Source organism: Seriola dumerili, unplaced genomic scaffold (genome assembly GCF_002260705.1).
Source record: "Seriola dumerili isolate Sdu_G_001 unplaced genomic scaffold, Sdu_1.0 BDQW01000025.1, whole genome shotgun sequence".
Taxonomy (NCBI): domain Eukaryota; kingdom Metazoa; phylum Chordata; class Actinopteri; order Carangiformes; family Carangidae; genus Seriola; species Seriola dumerili.
This window is the reverse complement of record NW_019174280.1, coordinates 8,758,063-8,775,487: the sequence shown is the minus strand read 5'-3', so window position 1 is coordinate 8,775,487 and position 17,425 is coordinate 8,758,063. Positions and strand designations below refer to the sequence as shown.

General features: G+C 42.4%; 1 protein-coding gene across 1 annotated transcript in view; it reads left to right on the top strand.

Moving 5' to 3' along the window:
- mdga2 (MAM domain containing glycosylphosphatidylinositol anchor 2) overlaps nucleotides 1–17,425 on the top strand; it is a 163,903-nt gene that overhangs the window by 80,275 nt on the left and 66,203 nt on the right. Inside the window, exons 4-6 of the mRNA XM_022764395.1 lie at nucleotides 3,904–4,100; nucleotides 7,142–7,274; nucleotides 7,507–7,776. Coding sequence (XP_022620116.1) covers nucleotides 3,904–4,100; nucleotides 7,142–7,274; nucleotides 7,507–7,776 — 600 coding nt within the window. The remainder of the gene's footprint in view (nucleotides 1–3,903; nucleotides 4,101–7,141; nucleotides 7,275–7,506; nucleotides 7,777–17,425) is intronic.

The following is a 17,425-nucleotide window of genomic DNA, read 5'->3' as shown; positions in this document are numbered from 1 at the left end:
AATAGCATTAAAGTGCGCCATTCAGCAAACTGAAATTACACACGATTTCTGTCGTGTTTTATTTTTGCTGTCGTATTTAATGTAGTATGTTTACATACAGTATACTGTTGTTACATATTGTTTGCAATTTTAGGTCCACTTACAGTACATCAATCCCACGCATTCGCATTATGCATTAGAGTGGAAACATCTCAGACACTCAGTCTTATAATCAGTCCTCTCGAAACATTATCTCACTTCTTTTATTTATCCAACTGCACCAGCGGTAGTTTCTTTTTCTTGAAATCTCTCAAACTCCATAGATGCCTTTGTTTGGCATTTAATCTGGTTGGAGACACATTTTCAGCAGACAGTCTTAATGTCTGAAAGAGCCCAAATATGAGTTCACCTCTTATTGCCTCCCATTTATTTTGAAGGTGGCTCTGTTTTTTTTTATGTTTTTGTTTTTTTTTTTTTAGGATTTGCTTTTAGACTCCAGCTTCTAAAAAAGAGGCTTGAAGGTGAGGTCCTTCACTGGGCAGTCTGCCAGGTAATAACCTCTTTAATCGCTTATGCCTCATGCCCACATTTCTGTGAAAAAAAAAGAAAAGGAAAAGCCATACAAAGAGAGCAAGTCACCTTTCTTTGGAATGAGTGTAGGAGACAGCTGCTATACAAGATCATCACCTCATTAACCCTGCATCTGGAGAGCAGCAATTTAGAAGTTTTTACATGCTGTCAACCCTCCTTTTCCTTGTTTTGTCTCTGTTTCTCTTTGACCACAACCCCTCCCTCTCCCCCTTCTCTCTCTCTCTCTCTCTCTCTCTCTCGCTGTCTCATGGCACAAAATAAAAGCAAATTGCATATCTTCGACATCACAGGGCTGTTTACTCATGAAAGACATCGCACAAATGTCATTCAGATCAGCGGCTCCCGCTGGTAATCAAGCTGGGACAGTGATTGGGGGAAATTAATCGCAGGTCTCTGTCGCTCATGGCTGACAGCCTGGGAGCCTGATAGGTGTTCTCTTCCCAGGTGACTTCAGCAGATCAGGTGGAGAGTGAAAGACATCAAAGCCAAGAAAAAATAGAAAAACCCACATTAGTTGAACACCCGAGAGACAAGCCACAAAAAAGGTGGTTGTGGGCCTGACGAAGTGCTTTGCCTGCTCTTGTGTTGTGTGTGTATGTGTGTGTTTGTGGCTTGGAAAGCGGTGTTTGTGAGGGGGTTGGGGGTGAGCAGTGTGATAGATCCCGGTGTGAGTGTTGTGCAATGGTGGTCTGCTTTTTTGGAGGGGGTTCGGGGGGGGGGGACATGAAAGGAAGGCGCTAAGGTTTGATGTGATAATGAAGCGCCTTCTTTAGTCTTCATCTTCTCTTTTATCCAAACCACTCACTTGTGCCTATTTGTCCAACAAATGTTTTGGTAGACCTATAATGTAGAAATCTGCCTTCTGCTATTCAAACGGGAATATCAACACCTTCAGGTTTTGTTTGACTTTGTCTTCGCTTGAGAGAATAAAAAAAAAAAAAAACTTGATAAACTGAATGTTTTCTTTTTTTTCCTGCTTGTCTTGTGAGACCTCCTCTGACTCACACTCGCGATGCGTCTGGCGTTTCCACATCCGTGTGTCATGCTGCCCCGCCCCCGTGTCTTAATATCAGAGAAACCCAGAGCTTTGAGACTTGTCATGGTCGGTGAGAGTGAGCTAAGGTTAGCTCGCTGGAGCGTTTAGCTGTACATGGGCAGATTTACCGGCCTGTGAAGCCATAAACCTGCAATTACAAACCCTAACAACTCTGGCGCAGGCGGCCTGTACACCACAGTTTTCCTCTGGGCTCGAGGATTTAAGCTTCACAATCAGTCAAGCGTGACTTCAGAAGCTAATTGCACAACAGTGACACACACACGCACACACACGCACACACACACACACACACACAACATCTTTACAGGAGAAGGACTGATGGTGGAGGTGGAATTTTGTTTGAAATTCATCAAATTTTAATCCAGTGCGTACATTTCCATATTTCCATATTTATCTCTTTGCGCTCCTAGCATCCACTTCCTCTCTGCATATCATTTTGGCCCTATTAATAGCTCCAAACCACTCCTTACCTAATACACAAACATACAGAAACACACACACTCCTGTCACTGCAAGAAAAAAAAAAAAAAAAAAAAAGACAACCTCCTATCTGGTCCAGCTCTGAAAGACACGTGTATCCCAAGGTAGATAGCGCTGTCAATGAATCACTCCATTCCTGCCACACTTAGTAAATTGACTACTTGATGCAGGAAACAGATGAGAGAGAAGCTGGGAAGAGCCAGAGATAAGATGTAGGTTTCATACTCTCCTCCTCCTCTCTATAATGAATCAGTGTATTTACTTAGAGCAATCTGCTCCTCTAAAATGGCCCTGCAATCGCTCTGTCTTCTCCGGAGCGTTGTCACCCCCTCCCCTATTTTTCCCCACCCCCCAAAAGGTAATTGCTCTTACCCGAGACACTGTAATGGATCCTGGATGAAGTATTGACCGCTGCTGGATTTTGATTAAGGGGCTGTAGGGCAGAACATGTCTTTAATGAAACTGAGGAATCAGCATTCTCTGGCTGGTGCGTCGAGGCTGGATGCTGTGCGCTGTGGCCCACAGGCACCTTGATTAGGACCTGATCCTCAGCAAATCCAGGGGTGGGCAGCTACTGAATTAAAAGTGATGAATTCATCCATTAATATTACCTCAGGCACGTGTAGTTTTTCTCTGGAGGCTTATAATCGTTATAGATTTGGATATTCATTTACTGTAAGCTGTTTGCACTCTCTGACTCACAGACTCACACACCAGCTCTCTCAATCACTCAATCATCCACTTTGTTGCTCACTCACTGATACACTAACTCACTCATTAATACACTCAATCACTTTTTCCTTCATATGCAAAAGGTCAGCCTTTATCAGTTAGAATTTTAGCATGAGGGATAACTTGCATTAGCTTCCCTCATCCTCTCCCTTAAATTGCCTTTTTGCTCGTGTTAAAAACTGATTGCATCTCGGACGGAGATGAAAGGGAAACAGCTAGCTCCCCTCGTTCTTTGAGCGTGCAAATGGACATAATCTAAAAGGCGAGTATTAGCATGCTAAAAGACACCACAGCTATGATGAACACCATTTGCCAAGGCTTAATGTGATAGCCGGGTAAGATGATTAACTTTGAATCCATTTAATCAACCACAAGCGCTTCCTCAAATAACCAACTGTCTAGTGTTGGTGTAAAACTTCCCTCAGATCTGTTGGGAAATGGGTTAGAGCAGCAGATGTGTCAAATCACGGAGAGCCAAAATCAGAGCGGAGGCCAGCCAAACATTATTCTTTTGAAGTGATGGACATCAAACATCATTTTGTGCACAGTATTTGTCATCCTCGCTCATGTTTGAAGCTCACAATGGAGTGCGACTTGGAACACATAACAGCTCGCTCATTGATTGGGAATTCAATGTGCCCTTGGGTTGTATCCTATTGACTTAAGTAGTTCAAGTAGCGGGCCTCTCACCTCCTTTCACACATCGACCCCTGCGTGCATGCCGATAACTGGCTCTCCTAATGCGATGAGGATTGTGACCCCTTCGGTCAGACCTTTCGCCGCAATCAAGAAGCACGGATTGAGGGAGATTGTATTTACTGGCAATATGAAGATCTCAAACCTGATTTGTTTATCGTCACTACAACAGCTGAGCAAATATATATATATATTTATGCCTGAAATGTGGTCAGCGTGATTGATTGATCGTCAAGAAGTCATTTACCCGTCCGTCAGTTGAACTCATGGGAAAAGTGTTTATTAATAGTTTCCTCCTCCTGTGTGTGTGTGTGTGTGTGTGTGTGTGTGTGTGTGTGTGTGTGTGTGTGTGTGTGTTCCTCTCACAGACCTCGATGACCCGGTGGTGACGGTGCACCAGAGCATAGGGGAAGCTAAGGAACAGTTCTACTATGAGAGGACCGTGTTCCTGCGCTGCGTGGCCAATTCAAACCCGCCCGTCCGCTACAGCTGGCACCGTGGGAGAGAGGTCCTGACACAGGGCTCGGACAAAGGCGTGGAGATCTATGAGCCGTTTTTCACACAGGTAAGACAGAGGCAACATGGACGAAAATAGCGTATGAATTGGACTTTGACTTCGTCTTTTCATGGTGTTTTGTGTTTGTTGCCATGAAGACAGGACACCTTTTGCCCTCCCTCTCCAAACTGCAGAGAGAACAAATAGGTTGATACAGAAGTGAGAGGATGTGAAAACAAGCTTGATAATGTTTTGATCTCATAGCACAGAAAACAAAACTAAAGCAGTTTTTGCACATTTCTATGACACAGTGCCCGCAGTAGGACTTTAAAATATGTAAATGATGACCTCACCTTCTTTTGATGAGGAGTAGAGTGCGATAACAAGTCGTCACAATACGCACACAAACTCTTCCTGATTTCACAACGGTGATGAATTGATGAATGAACACATCTCGTTGCGAGGGTGACAAATTACGCTGTGAAAAACCGTAATAATAGCACCGCCGTTTCATTTGCCTTTATTTTTTGGGAATAAGAGTTTTTTTTGTACCTCGAATAAGAGCGCCGCCCCTTTGCTCTGCTATGGGACGGCAAAAGTTGTACTCATTAACCCCTATGAATAGCCATATTCATTTCACTAGCCCAGTTTCACAAACTTGCAGACGCAGAAAGATTGGGGCCCCGTCACAATCAGTTCCTTCAATTGAGCGAGTGGATTTTCTTCACAATCTGGAAACTGCGAGGCTTTGTTCTAAAAAGGGTCTTGTGCAGTCAACAAAGAAACTGACTCGGATTGTTCTGTCACTAGGAAGGGAATTGTAGTTTTTGAATTGATTGAACTGAATGTGATTTGTATGTGGAATTGGGCGTCAGAGAGAATGGAAATCTACGAGACAGAGAAAAAGACATACGAGAGGGGAAAAGAGGCTTAAGAAACAGAGAGAGAGAGAGAGAGAGAGAGAGAGAGGGAGAGGAAAAAGGAAGTGAAATTGATGTTTGGCCAAATGGAGAAAGATGGCTAGGAACTAATGGAGTGGGTGAAGGGGACTGAAGAAGCTGCACAACTGGGCCTCATCAGACACTCCTCCCGTCTCCATCCTGCTCTCCATACCTCTTTGCTCTTTTCCTCGCTCTTTCATCCTGCCCTCTATTAAAGCTTTAATTGGGTCTGAAAATTTGAGTGCAACCCAAACCCAGAGATTAGCTTTGTGTGAGTCCAACCCTAAATAAATCCTGACTAAACTCCTAGTAATTTGCTATTATAATTGGCTAATAACATTACTTTTTAACAATATACTTGAACTGGCCCGAAATTTCCACAGACAATTAACAAATTCAGAACTGACCCAAATCGAGCCTACAGTGTCATGGTGAGTCCAGTCAGTCCAGGATTTATGTGATAAATTCGTCTTTATACCTTCTTCCTTCCGTTATTCTTTATTCCAGCTTTACTCCGGCGCACCTTTTCAGCCTAACAAACGTTTTTATATCCCCACTGTTACTGTAGAAATGCAGAGGTGGCATTTCAAACTCTCTGTGTAGAACTGGTTCACAATTAAATGAGGCCCAGAGCTGTGCTTTTATTGTAGAAACCCTGTCCTTTCTGCTGTCTGTTACTTTCCCCTCCACCTCTCGTGCCATCGTTTTCTCCACACAGTGCCTCAGAATAGCACAATCATCAAGGCTATAATGGAGCCATCTCTCATCTATCGTCATATTTTCACTTCTTTACAGCGTTCAATATGTTTTGATGGTTCTGACGGGGTTTGATGTTTTCTTGTGGTGTGATGTTCTATTTTAGCATGCTGTCTTGATCTTGAGGAGGTAGACATTTAAAGCCCAATTAGCAACATAACACTCATCACCAAGCTGAGGCGCACATCACATTTATGTCAATTATGACATTTTTCTATAACTTTTTGGTTCCATTTGCTCACTCATTTTCTTGCCCCCCTACGAAGCCAACAAGTCCTCCTGCTGCTAGCATGAAAAAGGCCCTCATTTTCATTTTCACTGCCATGCATTTTTAAGTCTGCCTAGCCGGTTTTGACTCTGTCCTTCATCTTTGTTCCCAAAGATGAGCATTTAAATAATTTAAAATTTGAAAATGAAGCTGGAGGTAAAATATTTTTTCCTGACAGTGACAATACACTCCTTTATTATTTCTTTGCCCTTTTACTGACAGCCATACATCCTGTTCCTGAAGCTCATGTCTACTTTAGTGTTCAATCTTTCCATCAATACGTCCATCAAACCCCGCTCTCCAGCTCAGTGTAATGTGTTTGTCCTTTCCATTCCTCTCTCTGCCCCTTGCATTTTCCAAATAGATTTTTCCTCCAATCCCTCCCACCCCTATCCCCTGCTGGGAGTAAAGCTTGCACACTGAATACCATGGACCTCATCTCCTGATATCTGCTCTGAAGCAGAGGAGGTGACAGAAGAAAGAAAGGAAGTGGAGCGTGGGTTGCTAATCTAATAAAATTAAGTTATCCATGAGCATCATTGGATATGAAAGGGTTTGAAAGACGTGAGTGATTGCCATGTTGTGTGGACTGCCTCAGCGTGTGGCTGACTCATGTTTTAATCTGCAGCATCCCCCCACCCCCCCACCCTGACACCCGCACTCCGGAGTCAGCCACATCAAAGGTTTCGCATTCTCATCATAACCTTCTGGGCGGGGCTCGCCGCTGACAGGCCCGGCTGGAATCAAACACACATTCTCAGTGCGATAGCCGTTTTTGTGGAGGGATCCCCTACTGAGCCCATCCATATTTCTGTGGCTGAATGGCAAAAATACTGAAAGGCCATTGACTGGATGGTAATCCACGCATCGGTATTGAGAAAGTTGACACATTAATTTTCTTGCGAAATACGAGCGCCATTTTTCATAGTGATTTTACAGTAATATTCTTGAACTCAGCTGCCTTTTCCTCTCACTTTTTGCTTCATTAAAACTGTATACATATTCATCTCTTTGACCTTTCTTTGGAGCTGTTTGGCCTTTGCCATCTCTTTCCCATTACCTAGTTTCCTGCATTTCTTTTACTTGATTATGTTGATATTTTTGCACACATTTGCATACCAGTGTTGGTTTGGTCTGAGCTGCAGGGGGAAACAAAGATTTTGAAGCTGAAGAACCTGCGTCCTCAAGACTACGCGAACTACAGCTGCATCGCCTCTGTCAGAAATGTGTGTGGGATCCCTGACCGCAGTGTTATCTTCAGACTCACTAATAAGACAGGTAAGTCAGGCTCTCAGGCTATTGCCTTTCTGCATAGTATGCATAATGTACCCCAAATTGATATATAATTTTATCACTATTTTGCGATATGAAAATCCACAACGGTGCCTTAATAAATGTAGATGACATGGAAATAGACAGATGAAGTGATGTGCACTCTCTCAGCAGAGTTATACTGCAACTGTCAAAGTTGTCCATCTCTTGCCAATCTCTTAACTCTCTTCCTCCACAGCCTCCCCATCCATCAAGCTGCTGGTGGAGGATCCAATCGTGGTGAATCCTGGCCAGACGGTGTCATTGGTGTGCATCACCACAGGGGGGGAGCCTCCTCCCATACTCACCTGGGTCAGCAGCAATGACAGCCTGCCACAGAGGAGCGTGGTGAAGGGGGGCACGCTCACGCTGCCGGCCATCACCTCAGACGAGGCAGGGGCGTACAGTTGCGTGGCCAGCAACAATGTGGGAAACCCGGCCAAGAAGTCCACCACCATTGTGGTGCGAGGTGAGAAGGCATGACTGCGTGACCAGATGTATGGAGTCCCAAAGTGTTCAATATTAATTAAAAAAGATAATCATCTGAATAGATATGAGTAAAATATATAAAAAGACAAATAGCTGAATAATGTAATACATATTTAACTCAGTATTATGAAATGTTATTTCTACAGTTCATTTTTCATATATATTTTATATATATATAGCATCATACATATTTCATTTATTTAAATTCAAAATGAAAAATTTTGCTTTATAATGGCTTTTTCCCCAGTGACACTTTATTCCTCAATGTCACTTTATCAAGCTGTCACCAGTGTTTCACCATGCTAGTTGGCTGGCTCGTAAGGTAGCGCCATCGTGTTAAGATAAGTAAAAGTAGAGGTTAGTTAATGTGGTCACAATGATATTAACTAACTTCTGCTTTTATTTATAGCCACAGCCCCTATTTCAGAATAACTTTGTGTTACTTTGACATTGTCTTTGCTGTACCAAGCAGGTGCTAGCTGGCTAATTTCGGTTAGCAGTTGATGATTCTTCTAAAACTGGCTAAGAGCACATGTGATAGCTGAAAGGTGTGGGTCAGTGACAACACCACTGTCATGAAAAGTGACATGAACCAAAATGTCGCATTAAAAGAAACAAGAATGGATTTTTGCAATGAGTTGAGTTAATAATTTCTTTATTGCATAATTTATTGGTGGTTAGTTAATATGATTATTTCATGACTATTTATTTATTTATTTGTTTCTTTCTTTCTTTGTTTAATATTGAACACTTTGGGGAGCCATACAGACAGAATGGGTGGTAGAAATGGCAAAGAAACAGTTTAACCATGGGTGTGAAGGTAAAGTTGGGGACAAGTATGAAATAATAGATTGATCTATATAATATGTGAGTGTCATTTTGTATGACTGCACATATTTTTCTCTTATTTACCTTATATGTTCAGTGATTAGATAATTCAGCCATATTGCAATGCATGCTGTTAAAGTTTGTTCATAATTTTGTGTTAGAATTATTATAATGATATTATAATTTATATTTAATTAAGTCACAGTATTGCTGAATGTCCTTCAGATATGACATTTTACAGCCTGAGAGTATCGGATCGCACTGTTATTACTGCTCAAGCTATGTGAAGACAATCAAGGGCAATGCTGAGGCAAGAATGTGAAACTATTAATTAAAATACACTGATTCAAAGAGTGGTTAACATTAATTTAAGAAGAGCAGCAGGGCGAGAGCCAATTCTGCCTCTTTGGCTGTTATTAAGAAAACATTTTTTTCCAGGCTGCTCATCACCTGAGTGGCACAGGAGGCAGAGGAATATCTGATCTTGATGTAGCTCATTAGGGAAATCAGAGTATCACTTTTTGCATACTTATCATATTGACAGTTTGTAATCAAAGTGGAAACACAGAAGGTGGAGGGCACTTTTAGTTCTGAACACGTGACACGTGATATGTACAGTAAAATGCTACAAAAACTTTGAAGGTTAACACCCAAGACAGGCAATTTCACCATCTGTAAAGAAAAGCTGTTTTGTTATAAGTCCTGCACAGATGCGAAATGATGCATGAGGAAATTGACTTTCATACTCTTAAATCGACTGCTATTACTAAGCTTGGGGATTAAGGGTGGTGTGTGACTAGGCTTTCATCTGTGACATAACAGAGGATCCCAACACCCTGAATATGAAGCTGCAGGAACCTCCTGCAGGTGAATAAAAAGATGCATTAATTAGTGGAAGCCTCACAAACAAAACAGCATTCATAGGATGATCCAAATTCAAAAAGCTTATCGTGTTTACATTTTAACTTTCCGAAGAACATCATACACACACAAATGGAGAGCATTTGAATCAGAGTTTAGCAGATTGGTTCAGAAATGTAAGTTTCTCACAGAGTTTTCTCCTTTCATCTCAGAGATTATGCCACAGCTCCATCATCAGGTCGCCTCTATGCTCAGCCTCTTTGGAAGCATCTATTTAAGCAGCCATATACTCCCTTGGATGAAAATCAAATCATCAACAAATCATTTCTGATGGCCCCCACGACAGATAAACCCCTTCTCTGTATTGTGAAAGTGCCCATATAGTTGAGGACTTAAGAAGTGAGAGGCTTACATCAAAGGGAAGGTGTCAGGTGTCCCGTGGGAACAAATAAGTCAGCGCTCACTGCAGGCAATCGCTGCAGTAAGTCTCACGTTCTCATCGATGTGATGTCTGGAGCTCACAATGGTTTTCATCGCAGTGAAGTATTATCAGGAAATTGATGAAAAATATTTCTTAACTAAATATGATGTTTGAATGTACACTGATGAAATGTGTCACATTTAGGGCTGCAGAGCATCATCTCTGGTACTTTTTAAAAGTTAAACAGGACAAACATGCATTATTCTGCTTGACTAAATGTCATGCAGGGCACACAGTCATTGATTATGCAGTTCAGGGCTTTATGGAAAAACAAGCATTCAATTTGTGCAAGCTGCAACCGATTGGCGCCTTGACCCTGCCCTCTCCTTTCTCACTGTTAGCTCTTTAAATTTTATACACATTGTCGGAATACGTTCGCTGTTGCTCTGCCGCCTTCTGGATTCATCATATCCTTCATTCAACTTCAAAGCACAGACATGATGATTCACCCATTATAGAGAGATGAACATTGATCAGTAGCCTTGTATATTCTTCTTAAGCCTAAAAGTTGTCCCAACAATTTACTGTAGATGTCTGAACAAAAAGCATTCAGACAGGAGAGGGGCGTAAATAGATTAACAACAGACGAGAAACTGTTCTGAGTAAATCTAGTCAATGAGTAATCACACATTTTAATGTGAATTAGGGGTGAAAACAAGACATCCAGGCAGTCTTAAAACAAAATGAGGAGATGCTTAAATTACATAATTAATCAATATGTGACAAGGCAAATTTAGGATCAATAAAAACAGAAAGTAAATGGGGTACATTGTCCTGAGACTGATGAATAGTGCCTCTTGTCAGTGCAGGTGTTGAATCAATAGTTATCACTTAAGAACAGGGTGAAGGAGCTTAAATGACAAAAACTCTGTCCTGAGTTTGACAAACTGTCACTAAGTGCAAATTTTGGATCAACATACTTAAATGACATTTTAATTTAGCTTGGACATTGAGACATATTGATTATCAAACCAAAGCCAATTAGAAAGGACGACAAAGCATCCCTTTGTCCAACAAACCGTCACCAGAGCCATAGATGCTATAAAAGCCAAAAGTATAACTGTCTTTATTTTATTTATACGACAGACTGATAAGCTACGAGAAACAGTCAGTTGGAAAGAGGGAGGGCTCTGTCTGACATCACTAATTGACAGGAGATGAGTTCAGCATGTTATCGCACATCTCCGAGGCGCTCTCCTGAGTCTGATGAGCTGTCACTGACGCAAATGCAATTTTGGGATCAACATGCAGCAGATAGCGAGGGTGGCCGGTAGAGCTGTACAATGGTAGAAATACGTCCAAATGTCTCATGACATGGATCATATGACATACCGCAGTGATACTACGCAGTATAATGGATTTTAGCTGTCACTTAAAGCACAATGCAAACATCAGCAGGACATGCTCTAGTAATAGTATTCTCAACCATACTCCTTCTCACAGACTTGTCTCATTTCGAGGTGTATCAGCATGACAAGTCAACCGATAATTAAATTCTGACTCTGCGACTGATGTTTTAAAACCAAACCCTGTCCATGAAGCACCCTTTATTTGAATATTTTCTCAATCATTTATGCATGTTTCTGCAGCATGTCTGTGACACTTTATCATACTGATCCCCTCTGTTACCGAGTGTCGTGCTGCATCAAAACAGCATCTCTCCTAAGTGGTCGGTTTGGGATGGGTGTGCACAAAATTTCCACCTTTAGCAGGAAACCTCCATCACCAGGGATACTGTTCAATGTTTGCATTTAGTGACAAAGGGATGTTTTTCTGCTTTGATTTTAACACCACTCCATGTTGTGTTAAATTGGTCTGAACCCACCATAAAACATAGTGTGAAAAAAAACAAAAACGGTATAGCCCTTAAAATATCAAACCCTTCAAGTGAAATCACAGTTGGAGGCGCAGCAGATATGTGAATCAATCATGCATCAGTGCAGCCAATTATACAGTAAAGACTGTGGCCTAACTACAAGCACTGCATATACAGTAGAGCCATGGCATTTGAATTGATTGTACTGCACCTCCTGCTGTTCCATGGTGACTAAATCTCACATGTTGCTTCTTCTGCAGTTGGTTAGATTGTTCATGAAAATAAATGCCATATTCACTTGTGAAAAATGTGCATTTATTTTAATTGTGTTTGACGAAACACACAGTGCAGTCACTTCACTGGCAACTTTTTACTGACGTGATACTTTGAAGTGAGGAGAAAAGAAAAATTGAAAGAGGATAAGCCAGGCTCGAGGCTAGAGCACAGGCAGACCTTTAGTTGTTCTTTGTGTGTGTGTGTGTGTGTGTGTGTGTGTGTGTGTGTGTGTGTGTGTGTGTGTCTGCGCGCATGTGAAATAGAGGCATAGAAAGAGAGAATGCCTGTGTCTTTGTGTGAGAATTTGCACACTCTTACTAATACATTTTCACATATACTTTCTGTTGTGCCTGTTGATTTCATTTTCAGTCTTTAATACTTCAAAATCAAGAGTGCAAAAAATGTCAGTTGGTATTATATGTGTGTAGGTGTGTATGCTGGACCACGAAGGCTGAAATGTTGTTGAAATGAGGAGTTATAAGCACTTGGGCATAAATGCTGGTCGTCAGTCTCTCTGTGTTTTTGTTGACCTTCATGTGCACATGCTGCACATGTGTGTCAAATACCAAATTTGGTTCTGCTACACTGAGTTTGTTTCGCCTGTTTTGCAGGGTCACTCTGTGGCCTCATCGTTGCCTGCCTCAGCTCCGTTCAACCTCCACTCTAGTCCTTGAGAAGCCCTCTCAAACTGCTGTTGCCAAAGGGGGCTGTGTGTGTGAAAACACACATCTCTCCCCAGCAGATGGTAGTTTCTCTGGCCATACTGTCCCACCAGCCAGACTGCCTTCCAGGGCTTGGCCATCTCCACAGCCATCCCAGCAGGCTACTGGCATCGCATCACCCTGCTGACAAGATCCTTTTTATGGATTAAGGGTCCGCAACACGTCTTCAAATGCAGGTCAATACCCTGCTTTCCCCGGCCACTTGAGTCCATTCTGGCCTCAACAAAGCAGACTCCAGTTTGTGATATATCAGCTACGACAATGCAAAGATACTCTGCGCTGGTGGTTTCTTTCTTTTTTCTGTTGAGTATCAAATATGGGTAGGCAGCTTTCAAATGGAGAGTTGGTGAGTTGAGACAGAACTGTCTGTAGATGGTGTTGTTGAAATAGGCAGCTGGCCTGGCATTTTGTTTTCATGTCTCCCTGCACTCGTACACACACACACACACATGCACACACACACACACAGCCATCTGTGTGCATGTGTTTCCCCTCTTCGTAAAGCAGTGTTGGGTCTGAGCTCTGCTTCATGAGCTGGACACCATAAATGTTGGATTTTTGGTTGGCTATCATAAATTAAGAAAATATTATATTAAAAGAAAATATGTAATATTAAAATATTAATATTAAATTATAACTTTAAAATGAATTAGAGTCCTCAAAGGCACCAGCCTAAACTAATAGGCAAAATAGCCAATATTGTTTCAGTCTCAAATTATTACTGTTAATCTGGAACTCTGATTAGTAATTACCTAAATAACTATAACCAAATCACCATATCAACAGTAAGTTAAAATTGAAGGATTGGAATTCTGCTGAGTAGAGGTTGGCAATATTCACACTTGTGCAACATTAAACACACCAGTAGTTACACTTAAAGACATTTATTTACAATGGAACAGAGTAAAATAACAATGTCAAATCTAGTATATACAGGTGTGTGTATGGGGGTGTGTCTGTGGGGACACAGTCAAAGGCAAGATGGCCGATTCAAAGTGGTCACTGTGACCACATGACCTGAACAAAGAAGACTACCCAAGATGGCAGTAGACAAAGAAACTACTCAAAATGGCCGCTGAGACCACCTAGTGTGTGTGAGAGGGAAGGTGTGAGTTTCTTTGTTAGCCTAGCTCATGTAATCTAAAGGTACCAGGTTAGAGGGAGGAGGTTAGCTTCATGCAGGTTCTAGAACTGAGACGTACTAATATGTGTGTGAACATACGAGTACCTGATTAACTGTATGACTGACCACAACCTAAGCAAACATTACAGCAACAAGACATCAATCAACAAGTACATTAACAAAGTTAAGACTTCTGCTACTTAGTTATGCTGTGCTGTGCCATGCTGTGCTGGGAGAGGTTAGGCCCAGTCAGGTAACGTTACCCAGTCCTTGGAACAAACAAAGAGGTCCTTTCCAGTGTTGTTGTCCAGTGAGTTGGGTGGCTTCCTGGTGGAGTAAAGTCCTGTGTGGCTGTGTGACTTCCTCTGTTATCTCCTCTGTTCTCCTCACAGAGTTAACTGTTCCACGCTAACTCTGCTGTGACTCCTGTTGCTTGGAAAATCAGCTGGCTGGACTTGTGTTGTAGCTGCTGATTCTGACGAGAACTTGGTTTACTCTCAGTTAATGCTAAGCAGGTCGCTGCTGTTGAGGAGAGGCGTGTTGCAGTCTGCTGTGAGCAGGCCGACAAGAGAGCTGTTGTCTCAGGTAGCAGGGCTGACCTGGGCTGGGGCCTTGTTGCCCCTTGAAGAGCCAAGAGGGGAGAGCAGGAGCGGGGAGCCGAGAAGAGAAGAAAGAAGAGAAAGAACAGAGAGAACAGGAGATATGGTTGGTGACACCCTGGGGGGTCACGTGTCACACACTGACCAACACTGACTGGTCAGTGAGGTCCCTGGGGGAGGGTCGTCCCTAGGTGTGAACAGTGAGGAACTGTGGGGAAGTGAGTTCCTTTGTCTGTGGAGCAAAGAAACATCTGGTCTCTTGAATGAGTCCCAACAGAAGGGTGTTTCCCCCCCTGTGTGATGTAGAGAAATGACCATTCCTGTAGCTATCAAAGATACAAACTCAAACGCTCCAGCGTTGTTGTTGGATTTTCTCAACAAATTCCTCCAGGAATTCCTGACAAATTCAGGTATGAGGCTTTTACGCCCAGGACATCCATCATTCTGACCTGCTAACGCAGACACATCTAATTCCACACACAGACACACATTTGAGCATAAATACAAAGTCAAACACACTAGCTACCATCCACACTTTGTAACTCTGATTGGAAGCTTGCTGTTATATGTAGACAAGCAAAAATGCAATCTTTTTCAGTGTGAGCTCCCCGCTGTTTATATTTAGACTGTCTGGTGGGGAGAAAACAATCATGACGTGCCTTGTAAAAACCTGGCTGTCAGCATGTGAATCAACATGTGAATGACCCTTATCAAATTTGCTTTGGAATAAATTCTGGTTGAAAGCTGAATATATTTCCATTCATGAATGCCAGATTTAATGGCTGGATGGCCAGAACTGGCGCAGGCAGGCCAGTCTCTTGGGCTGCGGCCCTAAGGACCGTCTGTGTGTGAGTGTATTTGTGTGTGTGTGAGTGTGCCTGTACATGTGCTCGTGCCTGTTTTGTTTGTGCATTCAGTGCTTGTGTGTGCATGTGAATCCTGTTCAGCATAAATTAAAGCCAGAGGTCAGCCTGAAGGTTGAGAGCAGCATTTAGGACTTTATTTTCCCGCCAAGAACGGACATGTGTGAGAAGCCATGATATTGTAAAGGTGCTGATGCATGGGGAACGTGTTAGTGCTAATGTGAAGATGCATAGAGCGATAACAGGAAAATGAAAGGTGTTTGGATGGCGAATGTGTTTATGCGATCACGTGTGAATGCCTTGTGTTTTGAACCATGCTAATGCCCGTTGTCCTTTTTTGTGTTTAACCTTGAGTGGAGCAGATGAGGCAGGGGAGAGTGGCAGTTAGAGAGACATCCATCTGGCTCTGAGAGATGAGTTCAGCTTCACACGCTGATATTCTCCACGAGAATGAATGGAGAGCACAGTATGAGGCCTGCTGTGAGACGGACAGACAGGACTGACTGAAAAATGAGATGGACTGATGGGTAAACAGGAGGATAATGATTCAGAGGGACAGTGGAGTGAGAGCCCCGTCTTCCTTCTTCACCAGACAAAGGCAGAGAGAATGCACTAGAGAGAGAAAAACACACTCCCGTATCCTTTTTCTGGTAGTGTTGCTGCACGTGTATGTGTGTGTGTGTGTGTGTGTCTTCGCACGCATAACTGATGCCATTGTTTCTTCGTCATTATGTGCGTACATACGTGCATGTCATAGTCAGTATGTCAGGGCTGTGTGTACTTTTGCCCTGCTAAGAAGCTCCCCTGAGGTGGTATTGTAATCCTGCAGTGTGACATGAGCTCTCTTTAGAAGAAGGCCTCAACCAGGGCTTTTCTCTTTGTGTGATTATCTGCGCTTTTCATGTACAGGCCACCCATTATTCCCACAGGCTATTAAAGCTATGGAGAATCATACAGGCTCACTGCAGGCAAAAGCACCTCAGTTTATTAAAAAAAAAAAAGGAACGTGGGAACACTGCAGTATGTACAGTAATGATCTGAAAGAATGCCTTGAATAGCCGCTGGATCACCACTGAACTGCATTCAATCTCAAGCAAGCCTCCTATCAAGCAATGGGGTACATACGGTAGCCATGTAATGCAAATGTAAACAATAACAGAGCCTCCATGTCTTCTCTTGATGTTACCATGAACAAAGTAGCTCCTGCAAGTGCCCCCATAGTGGGTGTTTTTTCCTCCTTGGCATGTTGCCACAGTCAAGGTTCAATGACAGGAAGCTCTGATGATGATAAAAGGGAACCAGCTTCCAAAATTCATCAATAATGCATGCCAAATTTGTTTGTGCAAATGTTGACTTGTGTTTTGTGCCCCAGCGCTCGTGATACTGTCAATGCGTTTAAAAATAACACTAGATTTCCTTCAGTGGTGCCTGAGAAGTGTGCGTAAATACTGCTTATCATACCTTGCTTTAGTAAAGCAGACGCCACATAGTCCACGCTAAAGAAGCTGTGGTATGTTGTAAATTAATTTTTCTGTGACCTCTTACTATTTGACATACAATACAAACAGTAAACATGTTCTTTATAAAGATTAATCTTTATGCTTATTTTTGAGTCAGGATGCTGCCTTAAGAATCTCTAAGGAGTTGAATCCAGACCACTTTCAACAACAATTTAACAATGCAAGGTGTTTGACATGAAAGCTCATACTTGACCTTGGAAATAGTTTGTGTGACAACAACAACTCAACTCAAGCCACATTCACTAGCTTTTTAAGCATATCACATTCGAATTTCCTCTCCGGGGGATCAATAAAGGTACATCTTATCTTTTTCTTATGGAGCCTGAGATTGCTACATTGTAGGGATGATATGCATCAGAAAACCAAAACACACAGTGGCATCATAAAATCTACCTCTGGCGCCATAAACATTTGCATCTGCACGTATAAGAAGGTGACTTGAGGGCTGACAGTAAAGTTACAGAGAGGAGCAGTCAAAGCAAGCTGTGTAGTGGTAGCATTAGCAGTACGGCTACCCCTTTTAAAACTCAATGAGTCAAA